The sequence below is a fragment of the Hipposideros armiger genome, unplaced genomic scaffold (assembly GCF_001890085.2).
Source record: "Hipposideros armiger isolate ML-2016 unplaced genomic scaffold, ASM189008v1 scaffold_477, whole genome shotgun sequence".
Classification (NCBI taxonomy): Eukaryota; Metazoa; Chordata; class Mammalia; order Chiroptera; family Hipposideridae; genus Hipposideros; species Hipposideros armiger.
In genome coordinates, this window is record NW_017731827.1 from 739431 (window position 1) to 756958 (window position 17528).

Sequence of the window (17528 nt, forward strand, 5' to 3'; positions counted from 1 at the left end):
GTTTAGGAATGAATAAATGAATGAGTGAATGACTATGCGGCCCCTTCCAGACCCACGCGCTTTTTCAGTCTCTTGTTTCTGTATTGCCTTCCTCACCTTAGGTCATTCGTTCATTTATTCAACATTCAGTGAGCAGCTGTTGACTGGCAGGCATTCCTCTAGGCACTGGGTATACAACTATTCACAAAATACACAAAAATCTCTGCCTTCATAGAGCTTAGATTCTAGAGGACCCACTGGCCAATCTCCCCTCCTCCCACCGCTTACTCTTTTCTCAGTGTTGTGGCTTCTGTCCCTGAGCCCATGATCTTTGCTCAGAGACCCATTCACGGCTCTACTAGCCAAGTTAGTTTAGGTTATGTTGCAGTAAAAAATGGCAGCGTTTTAATTCTTGCTCATTCCACACCTCCGAAGGGGGTCACGCATGTGGTCACATAACATAAGCACTCCCAGGTCCAGGTTAACAGAAGTTCCTTGTGGACACGTGTCTCCACAATCACCATGGCAGGGAACAAGACATGGCCACTTACATACTGGCTATTACAGCTTCACTTCCACTCAATTCATTGGCCCAAGCAAGACATACAGTCATGTCCTCAAGGGGGCAGGAAAGCGTGGCCTACTATGTGTCCAGAGGAGGAGAAACAGAAAAATCAGCCCAACAGCATGGTGATCACCATCAGGTTTCTTCAAGACAAGAGTGTCACAGCCTTTATGAAAATGCTAACAGGAAATGGGGGGGGCAGAGGTAAGGTTATCTTGGGTTGGATCCCTCTGAGCATCGTATCCCCCCACCCTGGCCACAGCAGTCAGCTCCCATCAGCAGCTCTCAATGCCTCGTGGCCAGTAGTTTCAGCTTCTGCCATTCTCAAGCCCCAGCTTAGCAAAGCGGCCGGCTGATTTCAATAGTGTCTTAGTCAGCTAGGGCTGCTGTAACAAAACTACCAAAACAGCCATTTACTTCTCACGGTTCTGGAGGCTGGAAATCTGAGCTCAGGGTGCCAGCATGAGTGGGTTCTTGGCGAGGGCCCTCTTCCTGGGTTCTAGACAGCTGAGCACCTTCTTGCTGTGTCCTTACATGGTGGAGAAAGAGAGAGCTCTGGCTTCTCCCTTTCATATAAACCCATCATGAGGGCTCTACCCTCATGACCGCATCTAAATCTAATCTCCTAAAGGCCCCACCTCCAAGTACCATCACATTGGGGATTAAGGCTTCCACATACAAATGGGGGTAGGGGTGGGGAGGGGGCAAACATTTACTCCACAGCATAGAGAAAACTCTGCCATAGGCACTCCAATTCTCTTATGTACGTCCCCTCTGAGCCTCAGTCCTCTGATCCTTAAAATGAGGATAATGATCTTTAATTTACCCCTACTCATAAAGCTCCAATGAATGCGTGTGATCAATTATTAGCAATCACTTCATAGGAGGCATGGATGCTATGACCATTACTTGTATGGTTCAGCGGGGGATGTGCGCGGGTAAGCTGGTTAGGGACTAGAACCCCCCTCGCTACTTTTGATTTCATCATTTTCAGTTCTTCGGACCTTGAAGCCCTTTCTAGGACATCCCCTTCCTAAGAGATTCCTTGCAAGCCTACTGAAAAGTCTAGCCTTGACCAACTTCGCTCCTCACCCCGTCTTCCCACACACAGGCCAGAGCTACCCACCCACCTTTAAAAGTCATCCCTGCTTTGTTCACACGGCTTTAGCTGGGCCCCCGACTACCTCCACTGAGCCATGCTTACCTGCCCAGAGTTCAGGAGCCCTTACTCCATGCCACGCACTGTGCGTGGCACTTTGCACTCACTTTCTTCATTTCTTCATAACAATGCTAAGAGGTAGGCCTGTTACTGCTCTCTTTTTACAAATTAGGAAGCCGAGGCGCAGAGAGGTGAAGTAAGTTGCCCATGTCACTCAGAGGTACAAGTCAGAGCCTGGCTTCAGACCTACCTCTGTTGGGACTCAAGAGCCTGATCCCTTTTTCCTCAGGCTGGCAGACCAGGGGGACTCCTGCTTACCTGCCCCTGGTTGGTTTCATCTGTGTTGCTGACAACCCCACCTTGTACCTTGGACCCTCGGAGAGAAGGCATTTCTTTTGTTTCTGTGGATTTTGCTATGTTGTGGTGGTAAACGGAGAGGCCCTAGAGCAGCGGTTCTCAACCTTCCTAATGCCGCGACCCCTTAATACAGTTCCTCATGTTGTGGTGACCCCCAACCATAAAATTATTTTCTAGAACTGTAATTTTGCTACTGTTATGAATCGTAATGTAAATATCTTTTTGTTTTCCGATGGTCTTAGGCGACCCCTGTGAAAGAGTCATTCGACCCCCAAAAGGGCCGCGACCCACAGGTTGAGAACTGCAGCCCCTAGAGTAACACTGCCCCGGTTCATTCAAGTCCTAGACCCATCACTTACACCAGCTTTGTGACTGAGCAAGTTTCTTAACCTCGCTTATGTTCAACCAGAGCCTCTGTAAAAAAAAAATAAAAGCACTTACAGGGTCCTAAGGAATCAGCATCATGACCCCCATATTCACATCAGCTGCTTAGCATAGCCAGACTCGTCAGTTTGTTGTGTCAGGAAACTAAATCCCATCTCCTTAAACGTGGCTAGCCATGGGAACTTGGTATCCTAGGCATGGCTTCCTCAAAGGCCTCCCCACTCCCTATTAACTTTCAGCTGGCTCTTCATCAGCTAAAGTCCTACCAAGAAAAGGAACACGACAAACCCCCTCTGAGGTTCTCCTGCAGTAAGTCACCCCATGAGATCCATTTGGGGGCCTCTCCACGTGTCCACTCCGGTCCACGTGCTTCTTAGCTCAGATGATTTCCCAGTGGGAGCAGCCCTGAGTGTGCTGACGGTGTAGGAGAAAAGCAATGGTGTTGCTCAAAGCGTGGAGAAGGGTCCTGCCCCTTTGCCCACTCCCATCCCTACCCCCCACTCCTGGAAGGAACTTGAGAAGGGCAGGAGCCAGGGGGATGAGGAACCTAGGGGTTTTGCCCCAGTCCCTGCCCAGGAATCGTAGCCCCTGAGTACAAGTGAGCAGATGCACTGACTGGGCCTCGGCACATGGACCTGGCTGGCGGGCAGTAAGGGACACTGTTAACAACACAGGCTCTGGAGCCCAACAGCTTGGTTTCAAATTCTGACTCTACCATGGACTTGCTGTGTGGACCTTGAGATTTACCTAGCCTCTCTGGGCCTTAGTTTCCACTGCTGTAAAGTGAAAACGATCTGCTTGATAAGGTCTTTATGGGGACTAAATGAGATAATCCCTGGGGCACTCCAGAAACACTCAGCGCCACCTCTGAGAGTAGACTAAACAAGTCAGACATGCAGCCCCCTTAAAAAGGGAACCTGAAAATGGGGAACCAAGGCTCGTCTTCAGCTCCCTTAATAACAGCTGGGAGCACTCACTCGGTTCCTTCAGGAGAGGACCCTGGACTGCCAATTTGGGAGAGGAGTGTGGGATTAATTCTCCAAGTCCACTTCTTCATGTTAGATATAGACGCCAAGACCCAGGTGGGGTTAGGAGGTGGCCCTCCCCAGGCCATTTGATTATTCATCCTGCAAATAAGTATTGAGGGGATAATAAGGCCTTGTGGTTAAGAGATCAATCTCTGAAGCCAGACTTCAAACCCCAGCTCTACCACTTGTGAGTGCATAAACTCGAGCAAGAGAGGTGAGTACTCTGGGCCTCAGTTTCCTCATCTGCAAAATGGGGGTATACTAGGGCTGCTTCATAGGGTTGTTCTGAGGATTCCCTGAGCTAATTCATGAAAAGCATTTAGACTCATGCCTGGCAGATATTAATTGCTCAATATGTGTTACATAGATGTCATTGTTTTTAATAACTGTTTCAGCCACCGTTCTGTATGCTGGGGAGTATAACAAGGTGCAGGGACAGCTTTGGCCCCTGCGCCGGGGCTTACACCCTCAGGGGTGCTGGGCAAAGACAGACGCTCAGCCAGCAGCACACCAGCATTTATGCCCCACCAGTTGTGCTGTGTGCCAGGCCTGAGAGGCGGGCGCTGGGAGTGTGTGTGACAGCAAGCTCCCACATGGAGGAGTGAGTGGCACAGCTGGCACTTGGGCCTGGGGGCCTTACCTCCCTGTCCAGTGCCCTCAGCCCACACGGCCTCTCTGTGCCATCTGAGGGGACAGCGTGTGTGGGGGAGAGCAGCCTTGCAGCTTGGCACAATCTACCCTGGGACCTCAGAAGGAAGCTAAGACAGTGAATGTTTCTTTAGCCAACACCTAGGCTGGGCACCCTGGGAAAGGGGTCCCTGGGATGGCTGGAGGGCAGCTCTGGGGGCTGTAGGTGGCCATGGCCACCATGGGGAAATGCCAAATATACAGGAGCCCAGACACAGTCCAAACTGGTGGGAGAATAGGACCAGAAAGATATCGCAAAGAGAGAAGGAAGTGAAAGCAATCACCACCATTTATTGAGGAGGCGGCACTGGGGTAAGCACTTCACACTCCGTGTCTCACTTGTAACCCTCCCAATAACTCTGAGAGATAAACTACCGTGTTATGTGCCCATTATGCAGAGGGTGAAACTGACTTTCAAAAAAGCTCCCAGTGAAAAAGTATCAGATACGAAGGAGGAAAGGCAGGTTCCAGGAGCAGGGATTAGCTTCCCAGTCTGTCATTTTACCACCCAGAGGTGTTAGGGAGGGCAAGGACCTCTCTTCAATTCCCTAGGAGCCCCCAGTGCAACAGAGCAGCTCCGGAAGAGAAACGGCTGCCAGGTGGCTTCTCACATCGCCCTCCCGCCAGCCACATCAGCATCCCGTGAGCGCCTCGGCAGACAGGGATCAATGGGCTGGAGACATGGACGAGGCCCAAGCCACAGAGAAAATCCACTTAGTGCCTTTGGATGGGGCCGCAGGGACATGAGAGCTCAGCCAGGCGTGCTCACCTCGCAGATGTGCCCCTGGAAAGGTGGGCGTAAACTGAATTTGTGCAAATGGAATCCAATTTTCCCAGCGATGTGGGAATTCATTTCTGAGGGACCCTCAGTGGGCAGAGGCTCCAGCGCTGGAACCCCACTGGTCCCCCAGGGAACTCACAGTCGTCTACCTGCCAGCCAGCGCCATCCACATCTATTTAAACCACCTTCTCCTGACTGCCACACAACAAAGGCTCTTTTCAGAAACCCTACAGACAGCCCTTGTTTATCGGGAGGTTTTGAATTGGGATGCGCCTTTTTTTCCCTCCTCTGGCAGGTCCAGAAGCAGCCTCTTACCTGGGAGCCTCGGAAGCCATGGGCTGCTGGGGCCTGCGCTCCCCGCAGGGCTGACTGTCCTGGATGTCCGTCCCCACTGGCCGGCCTCCAGGTCTCTCGGGCCATGTGGGGACATGGAGCACTGAGGTTCCTGGGCCTTTTCTGTCCCGATCGCTCCCCACAATTCCCCACTGAAAAGGAGACTACAGCTATCTCTGGGATGGACTCCTCCAGGCTTTGGGCTAAAATAGAGGGGTTCCCCCCCCACACACACACTATTAGATTCTTTAACTGAACCCATAGCCAAGGCCTATTCTCATCCCTGCACATTCCGTCCGTTTCATTCCTTCGTCCATCCACCCACCCATTCATTCAGCAAATGGAGCACAGGCTATTCACCCATTCAGTTCCTTGCTGAGCACCGGCTATGGACCAGACACTGGGGAGAGGCAGAGTTCCCGTCTCAAGTTCTAGGAGCTGACAGTCTCCCTGTTAGGTGCATAGGAAATAGGACAGACTCCAGGCCTCAAGGCAGGGTCCTTGTCCGTCCTGTTTACCTTGGTGGCCCAGACCTAGCACAGTGTCACATAGTAGACCTGGCACATAGTAGGTGCTCCATATACATGTGTGGACACACAACACGTGGATCATGAGATAGCTGGCATGAGAGGTGCCAACGGTGCTAGTGGGGGGCAATCATATTCAGCACAGGACCCCAAGAAGGCTTCATGGCATTTTAACTTGGCCTTAAAGGGTGGATAAGATCTCCAGGGATGGGGTTTTGAGGTGGAGCTGGCATTCCTGGCAGAGCCAGCAGCATCAGAAGAGATACGGAAGCAGGAAAAGTCAGGCCGGTTTCAAGGAATAGCGAGTGGTCTCGGCTGGGTGCAGCACGGGGTAAGGGAGGCGGGTGGGCGGGTGACAGGAGCATGGGTTTGTTTCCCATGTCAGCTGGGTGTGGGCCCACGATGGGGAGGTTTAGAGGAAGGAGGCCAGAATGTGAGAACTCCAGAATTCTAGAAGCTTAGAACAATCAGACCAGATCCAGAGGTCCCATGAGCTCTGCCCCGACTTTGACGGGAGTGTTGGAGCAGGTCTGTGAGTGGATGGTCCTTGGAGGACAGGCCCCCAGTGGGGACATGACAGCATGGACTTCCTAATAGGGTCAGCGACAGGAAAAAGGATGAGGACCCCCAGCTCAAGGTAAATGGGCAGAGTAGCCAGGCCAGATTGCTTGGTGGACCCAGAGTCTGCATCTGGCCCAGGCCTGGCTGGGCCCACTGAGTCCCCCAATTCTGTGGACACAGTCTTGGGGGGATCTGACCAGGGTGAGGGTGAGGGGCCTCCAGAGAGGCTTTCCAGGGAGAGGAAGAAGGTCTGCCGTAATCTCTGGGACAGTAGTGATCCGGGGATGAAAGAGGTGGGGCAGATTTCATCTCCAAGGGCAGAACCAGAAGGGTTACTGATACGGGCACTTTGGTAGAGACCCAAGGACCTTCCCAGCTCTGCTGGCCTGGCGGCCTGCACAGGGGTCACTCAGCCCAGGCAGTGGATTTGCAGGGAAGGCCTATGGAAGAAGGCAGAGAAGCCCCAGCCCCATCAGGACTTGATTCCTGCCCACTCACCTGACAGGCATCCTCTCCTTCATCCTCCCAATGTCCTAGAAGGTGGACTCCGTCATGGTCCCACTTTACAAATGCAGAAGCTAAGGCACAAAGAGGTTAAGTAACTTCCTCAAGGTTATGCAGTATACAAGTGGCAGAGCCCTGCTGAGTAACTGGCCCAAAGCCACCAGGAAGTGGCCGTCCAGGGATTCTAACTCCAGGCAGTACTCTAGATGCCGGGACCTAGCCACTACCCCGCAAGCAAGTTGCCCCCTTTCCAATATCTTTCTGAAAAGCAAAAGCCCTGGCAGGAGGTTGTGAGGCGGCTGTCCTGGGCCCCAGGAGCCCCGATGCAGATGTCCTCCACCCCATCACGATGACTGAAGATAAGCAGGGCCCCAGCTCTCTCCTCTCCCTGCCCCGTTCCCTTCAGATCCCTTATCGCATCTACAATAACCCAAGTCACACCGCACCTGCTGCAGGTACCTGCTGGTGCAGCCTCTGTTCTCAGCCTAGAACACTGCACCTCAGTCTGTTCCAGGGCCCAAGCTGGGGCTCAGACCACAGGCCTTCCCGGGGCATCTTCTGGAGCTGGGAGTGGGCAGGGTCTGGCTGAGTTGACGGTGTGATCAGGGTCACAGCAGCAGCCTGAGGGCCATCAGCGCCAAGGGAAGCCCCGTGTGCCTAAGGCCCACAGCCCTCGCTCGCCAGGCACGTGGTCCTCCCTCCACCCCACCTTCCCTCCATCACGCTCTCCTGTGCTCAGCATGGACTGGGGAGCAGCTGAGGAAGGGAAAGAACAGGCTTTGGAGGAAGGCTGCTTCCTACCCCATCCAGCCTGACCACGCACCCGCTGTGAATACTGGGTTCCAGACCACTCCTCTGCACCTCAGTTTCCCCACCTATAAAGTGAGGGTGGGTATGAACATTAGCCATGATTATAAAACATTGGCACTTGGTAGTTGCCCTCATTAAGAATTCCTCCTCTGAGCTCAGCCCCGTGCAGGAAGCTGGGATGCAGGCCAAGAGGGAGGTCCACCTGCTGTTCTTACAGCGCTCACAGCCCTGGGGGAGACAAGCCATTACAGATGGGCAATTACAGGGCTTCGTGATGGGATGTGACAGACAAGGGCCCAAAGGCTGTGGAAGCCCCGAGGAGGACATGTCTAGTGGTTGGGCTGTCAGGGAAGGCTTCCTAGGGGAGGTGACAGTGAAACTGGGCCTTGAATAGTGACCAGGACTTTGTACAGCAGAGAGCGGGAGGCAATGGTCATTCCAGAAAAAGTCTCAAGGGGGGGGGGGAAGAACATGATCTGTTCAGGGCAGTGAGAAGGTCAGTGTGTTTGGAGCAGTGAACATGCAGGACATGGCAGGTAACCCTGGACAGAGATGGGGACCCCATGGGGAAGAGCCTTAAATGCCAAGCTAGGAGTATAACCTGTCCTGCCAGACAAAAGCCATGGGGAGCCATTAAGCTCAAGGAAAGGGAGGCTCGTGTGTGTGTGTGTGTGTGTGTGTGTGTGTGTGTGTGTGGTGTGTGTAGGGAGGTGATGGAGAGGACTGGGTGGAGGTTGATGGGCCAGGTGGGAGACGGTACAGGAGAGAGCACCCAAGCAGCAGCAGTGGGGATGGAGAGGAGAGGAGGATTGCAGGCGCGCGTTTGGTCAGAAGCAGTCAAGGCCTGGGGAGAGTGCTGATGTAGAGAGCAGCGGAGCCTCATGGTTACGTACATGGACTCTGTCTGTGGTCCTTCTGCTTGGGTTCAACTCCCAGCCCCATCACCTACTGCCTGTGTGGTCTTGGACATGTTACCTCACTTATCTGAGCTTTGGTGTTTTTATCTATAAAACAGAAATAGTATGTACCTACTTCCAGGGGATGTTGCCAGATTGTGTACACAAAGCACTTGGAATGATGTTTCATCCATTCAACAAATACTGAGGGAGCATCTACTACATATGGGCAGTGGAGTCAGCAGTGAGCAAACTAAAACAAAATCCTTGCCCTTATTGAAGATTACACTCTAGAGAGTTGGGGAGATTAATATGCAGAGATTAGTAAGATCAATATGCAGAATATACAGCATGTCATGGTGATGAGTGCTAAGGAAAAATCAAATAATAGGACTAAGAAGTATTGAGAGGTTGCGATTTTAAGAGCAACCTGGGTACCTGAGTGACTGGTTTTGGAGATGGGACGATTATGGATGGTGTCTCAAGTTCAGGGCGTGAGAGTGGAGATGGGAGGCTGAGCTGGAAGGGAAGCAAGGGTTACGGAGATGCCGGGGTCAGGGGATGAAAGCCCCGGGAGCTGGAGGCACAGTTCCCCTGGATGCTAGAGTCACCCAGAGTGATGCCAGGGCTTGGAGAGCAGAGGATGCCCTGAGCCAGGAGCCACGTATTTGCTAAATGAAGGGTGTGATCAGGACCTTGGAGATGGTAAGCAACAAAAGTGGGGGGTAGCCAAAAGGCAATATCCCCCCCCTAAGGAGAAGGGGTTTTATAAGAGGATAGAAGAATGATGGTCCTGGAGCAGCGATTGGGACCAAGGAGGGCACCCACCCCACCTTTTGACTCTAAGGGGTGATGAGAAATAATCAGTCCTTCCTGGAGAGGACTGCAATGAAGCAGGCCCTTGGACAAGGACACAGAAAGAGTCTCAGAAGAGACACAGGATACAGGGAGCCTGCTGGCTATGGAGTGGTGGCTGCAGTAGGTACAGTGGGAGGTTTGGAGAGGCAGGAGATGGCCAGGGGCTGGCTCAGGGGGCACAGAATAACAGAGCATCCACTGTGGACTGATGGTCTGTTAGAAGATGGGTGGGACCCACATGCTAGCAGGGAGGGTGTATTTAGGGCTCTGACTGATAAACCCTGGGACGAGAGACTAATGGATTTAGCTTCAACATCTCAGAGGAGCTGCCAGAGGACTTCTCTCCCTCAGCTGGACCAATGGGAAACCCAGAAACGGCCAGCTTTACATCGTGATTACATATTCATTCATTCATTCATTCATTCAACGAATATTTATTCACCACCTACTAACAGTACAAGGACTGATATATCCGTGAGAAGAACAGACCCCAAATCCTTGCCCTGGTTGAGGGAAGGCAGATGATAAGCATAATCAATATTTCATATACTATATATAATATATTAGTGATACATGCTATGGAAAAAAAATAAAAACAGAGCAGGATGAAGGATTGGAAGTGAAGATGGGGGGATGGGTTGCAAGTTTTAAATACAGTATTAAGGTTAGGTCTTCCTGAGAAGGTGCAATTTGAGCAAAGACTTGAAGGAGTGAGGGAGCAAGCCACATGGATATCTAAGGAAAAAGCATTCCCAGAAGGGGGAACAGCCAGTGCAAGCGATCGAAGGCAGGAGAAGGGCTAGAATGAAGTCATTGATGGGGAGATCAGAAAGGAAACAGACATGGGGCCCAGATCGGGGGGAGGGGGAAGGGGGCCTTGAAGACCATGGGGAGCTATCCAGGGGCTTGAACCGTGGAGTCACATGACTGGGTCGTGTCTTCAAAGGATCACTCTGGCTGCTCCACTGGAAATAGACGGTAGCGGGACAAGAAGGTAGCGGCAGTGACAAAAAGGGATTGAATTTTGAATCTGTTAGCTTGCAGCTTTACTTAATATCTGTTTCCTCCATTAGTTTCTATCTCATATCTGCCTGGTTCCCCACTGTCTTCCCAGCACCTAGGTGATCACTAAAGCTTAGTGTCTTTGGGAGCCTGCTGACATTCACTCATTAATTAATTAATTCATTCATTCATTCTTTTCACTTTATAAATATTTATTGAGCACCTACTCTGTACCAAGCACTGTACTGGGTACTTTATACAATTTAGTCAACTTATTCTTCATGGGCCTGTAAAATGGGAACCAGTAGCCCCTGCACTTACCCAGTTTTATAGTGACTCACTCAGGTTGAGCAGGGCAACGAGTTATCCACCAGGATTCAAATCTAGGCTTTGCCCAAAGAGGCCTGCGCAAAGAACAGTGATCATTTGGGAATTAAAAGCTCTAGGCCGTCCAGAACACTCACTGGGGAGCCTTCTAGAACCTGTGGAGAACTCTCAGGGCTCAAGTCCAGCACCACATTTCATGCAAAGAAGCACAGTCCGACACCCCACATCATTCAAAGCTTGCTTTGTGCCTCTTGAAGAACATTAAATGGGGCCCAACTTGTAATTCAAGGCGTGCCTTTAAAATTCTCTTTTCTCCTCCCCAGTTCTCCCCGTGGCTGCTCTAAAGTCTCTAGTGCTCCCTGCCTCCCCCTCGCCCACCCGTCCTTTCCCCCGGCCCATTCAGCCCCCTGTCTATTTTCTCTCACTCCTCCAGTCCTTTTCCCATATTCAGCATCGCACATGTCAGGGACCTGGGCAAAGACAGGCTGTCTGCCAGATTGGGGAAAGTGAGGAAGAAACCATGTTGGCCCAGACACACTGAAACCAGCCCATACCACCACCTCAGACCCTCTCACACCACCCCGTTCCTGAGGCCAAGTCCTCGCTTCTCACACTATCCTGGACACACCCTTGGTGGCTTCTTCCCTGTCCTGTCTCTCCTGGGTGTTTCCTGTGGCCTGGTACCCACGAGAGGCCCAGTTTGGGATGGTTGGAGGGCGGACACCCAGCAATATTTGCAGTCACAAGGATGGCCCTGGGCTCCTCTCAGGAGAAAACCCTACACAAATGCCCATGGTACCCCTGTGTCCTTCAGGAGCCCCAAAATACAAACTCATGTGCAAAACCAAACACATCCCTCTTGAGGCCTCAATGTCCTCATCTGCAAAACAGTAATGCACCTTATAAAGTTCCTGTGGGGATTACGTGAGATAATGTATGTGCCTGGCACATTTTCAATGTGCAATAAATCCGAGCTGCTTTTACAATTCTTCCCTCATCCCCCAATTTCCTCTGCCGCTAGACTGTAAGCTCCTTAAGGACAGAGCTGTGTCTTCTCTTATCTTTGTATTCCCAGTGGCTAATTCAGAGCCTGGAATACAGCAGGTGGCAATCAATGCTGGATGAATTGATGAAAATATGCATTAATTAGGCCCCAAAGAATTTCAAGTTAACTCTTCCCAGGAGGGCTGATACCATTAAAGGATCAGTTCCGAGTGAGTTGCCCTGTATTATCAACATCGCTCATCCAAGCCCCACTCCGTGGGTGAGGGGCCTCCCCAGGAAGCCTGGGGTGGGCACCAGAGGCAGGGTGGGGAGGACTGGGTCGGATAAGATGCCTTTGGCAAAACTTCAGCCCAAGAGGTGAAGTCCAAGCTTAAGTCCAAGTTTGCCACATCTCTGGGCGCTAGTTCCCTGAAACTGCTTTCCTCAGTGAGCCTTCTGGCCAGGAGTGAACCAGGGTGAGAAGCAGGAGGGAGGGACTGTGGGTGGCAGGAGACATGGCTCAGAAAATGAACTCAGTCATCTTGTTCTGACCCCTGGGAGTAGCCAGGCTTTGCTGGGGCCACCGGGACAGAGAGCCCCTGAGAGAAGGCAGCTGGGGACACAGCAGCTCCCTCCTGGCTCCTTATCTGCCTCCTCCTGTCAGTCAACCAGCCTGCTGGAGATAAGCTGCCTGTGCAGGAGCCACAAAGGAGAACATAATTAAAACGGCAGCGCCGGCCTGGCAGAGGGGGCGGGAGCACTGAGGAGCCTCGCCGGGGCCATGAGGAGGACCTGGAGGGGAAGAGCTGCCTCCTTTGAGAAAAGGCAGAGCGGCCAACACTCATTGGACAGCCTTGCAAATATATGGCAGCAGGCTACCAGCCCAGCTCAGACAGCACAGAGCAGGAAACCCAAAGGGAACCTGACCTCGAATTCCTATTCCGCACCCTTTGTTTATCTCTTCTTCCCACTCCCACCCCACCTCCCAAAGACAGTGGTTACCTGGGGCGGGTGGGTGGGTCTCAGGAACCCAATAGAGAATCGCTACATTGTCCTGGGAAGTGCTATGTTGGAATGACAGTCATCCCTTCTTGTGTTTATTTAGCCAGCACTGAGGGGACAGTGGGGAGCAAAAACAGGCATGGCCATGCCCTCCATGAGCACACATTCTAAAGGGTGTGACAGACAGTAACAAAATAATTTCACAGAAACAAATGCATCCCTACACACGGACGGAAGCGCCCCGATGTGAGAAGCTTGGCTCCGTGAGAGGCAGACAAAGCACGCTGGGCTTGGGTGGCCTGGCTTCCCTGGGAGGGGGACCCCGAGTTGACACTAAAGGAGGAGGAGGAGGTTATTAGTTTAAAAGTGGGTCGTGGGGTGAGACTTCCAGGTAGCAAATGACAAGTACAAAGGTGGGAGAGAGCGGGACACATGTGAGGGATGGCGTAGAAGCTGGGGAGACCCATAAACTGTGTTTGGAAATGGGGTGACTGGTGAGTTGGAGGGGCGCATGGGGACAGATCACACAGGGCCCCAGGCCATCTTAAGGGTTTGGTCTCTATACTAAGAGCAACAGGAGACCACTGGTGGGTGAAAGAGGGTGGCGGGGGGGGTGGAGACCTGTGCAATGTGTGGGTTGCTCTGGCCACTGAGTAGAAAATGGATTCCGGTGAGGGAGGGGAAGCAGTGGATTCAAGATACCACTGAGGAGAAGCAGCCCAGGGAGAGACGAAGGCGGCTGGGGGAAGGATGCTGGTGGCAGAGAGGGAGAGACGTGGATGGATGACAGAGCTTTTCCAGAGATAGATCACCAACCTTGGGGGTAGGTTGGGTGTGGGGCGAGGGGTGGGGGGGAGAGGTGCCAGAACTGAGTCCCAGGCTGCAGCCTGTGCAACTGGAGGAATGGTGGCTCCCTTCACTTTGGTATCTTTTGGGGGTGCTGCTCGCTTCCTCGACACCCCAAGTGTTGACTGTAGATTTACTGAAATCAGAGACAGAGGGACTTGCTGAGCTATTCCAATCCCCTCCTTTTGCAGAGGAAGCACCTACAGCTCAGAGACTGTGGGGCTGACAAAGGGACGGGGTCAGAGCTGCGTCCCTGGCCTCCCACCTGGAGTTAGGACAGTATTGTCTATCGGGGAGAATTCCAGGCTGGATCTGAGCCTGCTTGGCTCTGACAGTCGCTGTGAATCCGGGCAGGTCACGTGTCTTCAGGCCTAAGTTTCTCCACTGTGAATTGGAAAGAAAAGGAATTCCACTTCTCCTCTCAGGGATGGTTGAACACGCTCATGGGTCACTACCTGGAAAGTGGGGGAAATGAAGAGAATGATGCTCTGACTGCCTATGGGGTCTGAAGTGGGGGGACTGGGCTGAGGAGGGGTGGGGAGCCTCCCCCAGCTTCCTGTCCTTTTTGTTTCTTGCAGACCCTGAAGGCTGAGTAGCCAGCGGGATGCCAGGTCTGCTGAACCAGATCACAGGGGCAGCCCTGCCCCTCACGGCATCTGATGTCACCTCCTTCGTCAGTGGTTATGCCCTGGGTCTGACCGCCTCCCTCACCTATGGCAACCTGGAGGCCCAGCCCTTCCAGGGTAAGGATTGATGTCGGGGCTTCCCCAGGGCCACTTCCCCTCCACATTGAGTCCCCACCCCAACAGGGACTAGCCGAATGACACGGGGCAAGTCCTGTGACCTCTCTGAGCCTGTGTCCTCACCTGTAAAGAGGGATGCCATTTCTGGCCCACGAACCTCAAAGCTGGTAACACGTTGGGTCAGGATTTGAGCTCAGGTTTGGGCTCAGCCCCAGCCAACTGTCCCAGCACTATTTAGATTCCACAGGGCATGCCCACCAGTGTCAGATGGCTGCTCCTCTACTTTCTCCAGGGAACCTCACAGTAGGAGAGGCCTCAAGACTCAGTGGAAGCCAGGAGTTCCCGGTCCCAAGTGTGGATCTTGTCCCTGTGACCTTGGGGAAGCCACTATCCTTCTCAAAATCAGGATGCCCCTCTGCCTGTCTGGACACCAGGGTCTGTGGGAGGAGGAGATGAGATAATGTGTGAGGAAGCATAGTGTGGAATCAAAACACTCCACAAATAGGAGTCATCCATGTGGGGCATTCGGGACTGTGGGAGGACATTTGCCTATAAGGGGCCTTTGTAGATCTAACTCCTCTCTTTCCACTGAAGGAAGGGGGTTACAGGAAGGCTGGCCAGGAGGGTGCTGTGTGAAGGCTGGTTAGGGTTACGATTCCTTCCCATCCACAGTGATGGGGGCCTCCTAACCCCCAAGTTTCTTGTCTTGGGGCACCACTCTCCAGCCCAACCTGGGGTTCTAAAACCATTTCAGTTCCAAAAATGAACCTGTAGGGAAACTTTCTTCCCTCTCCAAAATCTCCTGCGCAGAGCAAATGAACCTGCTCTTCTGTTTAAGGAAAGCTAGAAAGAGTGGCTTAAAATGAGACCCACTGGGGCCCCAGCAGACTGAATTGCTGAACAACTTGGGGATAGTCCTTTGGCTTCCCACACACTTCCCCCCATTTTATAGCAGAGGAAACTGAGGCTCAGGAGAACGGGAAGCCAGGGTTTGTGGAGGGCTCACCAAGGGCCTGGCATTGTGCTGTCCCAGTGTCCGTGGGCAGATTAAATGAGGTACAACCTTGATCCTCCGAGTGCGGTCCCCGAACCATGGGCAGCATCACTCAAGAGTTGGTTAGAAATGCGCAGCTCAGGCCCCGCCCCAGAATGACTGAATCAGAACCTGCATTTTAAGAAGACCCTGAGGTGATGCGTGGGCTCCTAAGGTATAAAACATGTGGGACACACACTATGACACCTAGCTTAAAAAGTGGTGACTATTTTTTCAATTTTCATGACGATCCTCTGAGTTTGGCTCTATTATCCCCATTTCACAGATGGGGCTGTGAGGCTTAGAGAAGCTAAATGTCTTATCCAAGGTCACCGGGCTGGGGAAGGTGGCAGGGCCCAGATTAGAACCTCGTCTACTTTCTCCAAAGCCCCAGCTCCTGCATGCCACAGGTAGCAAGTCAAGTCTACCACACAGGTGTGTTTTATTCGGCCCACACAACAGGTCACATAAAAATCCAGATTTCTACTTTCTTGAAAAGTCAGAAGCCCGGGCCCCTCTGGCCTCACATGCCTGCAGAGTAAGAGGTGGCTGGGACAGGGACACAGCTGTCCCTTTTCCAGTTGTCCCACTGCTCACACGGTGCCTGCTCCTGTACTTGCCCAGCTAGCCCCAGAGCCATGAGGTTCCAGCCTGAGCCCTCTTTGGCGTCCTCTAAGTGGCAGTGAGTACCATCCTTCTATCTGACAGACCAAAGGCTTGGGTTCCTTCCCAGGGGTGGGACATGCAGGGTGCAGCTGGGGCACCTCATAATGCTGGGCCCTGCTCTGGCAGGCCTGTTCGTGTACCCACTGGATGAGTACACCACGGTGATCGGCTTTGAGGCGATCATTGCTGACCGGGTCGTCACGGTACAGATTAAAGACAAAGCCAAGATGGAGAGCGGTCACTTCAGTGCTAACCGCATGCGAGCGGCAACTGTCACAGGTAAGGGAGCCAGGGACAGTGACAGGGCCGGTGCCTGGCTGGAGTCTCAGGTGGACTGAAAGGGCAGCAGTGGGATAGGATAGAGAGAGCACTAAACTAGGAGTCAGGAATCCTGTGTGACCTCAGACCAATGATTAACCTCTCTGAACCTCGCCTTACTGTTTGTAAAATAAAGGTAATCTTTCCTGTTCTCACCTCGAAAGCATGGTGAGGATCAAAGGAGACAAAAAAAAAAGGTTTTTAAGATATCCCTACAGAATAGAATAGCATGTCATTTAAGCTCAGAGGTTGTGGAATGAGTCACACCAGGGTTTGACTCCCTACTCTGATGCTTGCAAGTAGTGTGAGCTTAGATAAGGAATTAAACTTCCTCCATAAAATGGAACTAATAATTATACGCACCCAAATCTCAACAGAGAAAATGTATGCAGAGCACTCATCACGGCCCCTGGTACAGAGTAAGCACTTGGTTGTGCTACTGATGCCTGCTATTGAGGATGCTGAGGCTCAGAGAGGGCGAGTGACTGGCCCAAGGTCACACAGCATGTTATTGGCAGAGCCAGAGCTTGAATCCAGACCAAGTATCATATGATGTAAGAGATTCTTATCATCGGACTATGATCAAAGTGAAGTTTGTTCACCTGATCATTAGGACACTCAAGAATCTTTTAATGAGCACTCACCATGTGGAAGACGTAAAGTTGCCCTCAAGTTGTTGCGACTACTCAGAGCCTGAATGAACAGGCGAGACGTGCCTAGGAATAACCATGATAGGAGGTGGAAAGTGGCTGAGCCAAAAGAGGTCTGGATAGTGTCAGGGGAGGGAAAAAGGGTATAGATGGGGGTTTAGGGAGGTGTTCACACAGGGGTTGGATGGATGGGTAAGACTGACTAAGTAGGGGTGGGGGAATGGACCTTTCAGATAGAAGGACAGAGCATGAGCAACAGCATGGATCCCAAAGGTGGGAGATGCTTGAATTATGACTCTTGCAGGGAATTAGAGTCTGTGGATGGAGGTGCGACCCCCTGTTGGGGTTTTGTGAATCCAGGTCACCCAGCAGGGTACAGTAGAAAGTACTCAGGCCTGAGTTCAGATCTTGGTTCAAAGAGTTAGTTGTTTGCTGAGTAACTTGGGCAAGGTGCACCCCCACGCTGAGCCTGTTTTCCTATCAGCAAAATTGGCTACTCAGCCCTACCGCACAGCATCTTAGAGGGCA

The 17528-nt window shown here is 52.2% G+C and overlaps 1 protein-coding gene across 1 annotated transcript in view; it reads left to right on the forward strand.

Annotated features, from left to right (window-relative positions):
- Window positions 1-17528, forward strand: part of VWA5B1 (von Willebrand factor A domain containing 5B1) — a 64671-nt gene that overhangs the window by 5192 nt on the left and 41951 nt on the right. Inside the window, exons 3-4 of the mRNA XM_019666650.1 lie at window positions 14169-14333; window positions 16159-16311. Of these exons, the coding sequence (XP_019522195.1) occupies window positions 14195-14333; window positions 16159-16311 (292 nt within the window). The 5' untranslated portion in view covers window positions 14169-14194. The remainder of the gene's footprint in view (window positions 1-14168; window positions 14334-16158; window positions 16312-17528) is intronic.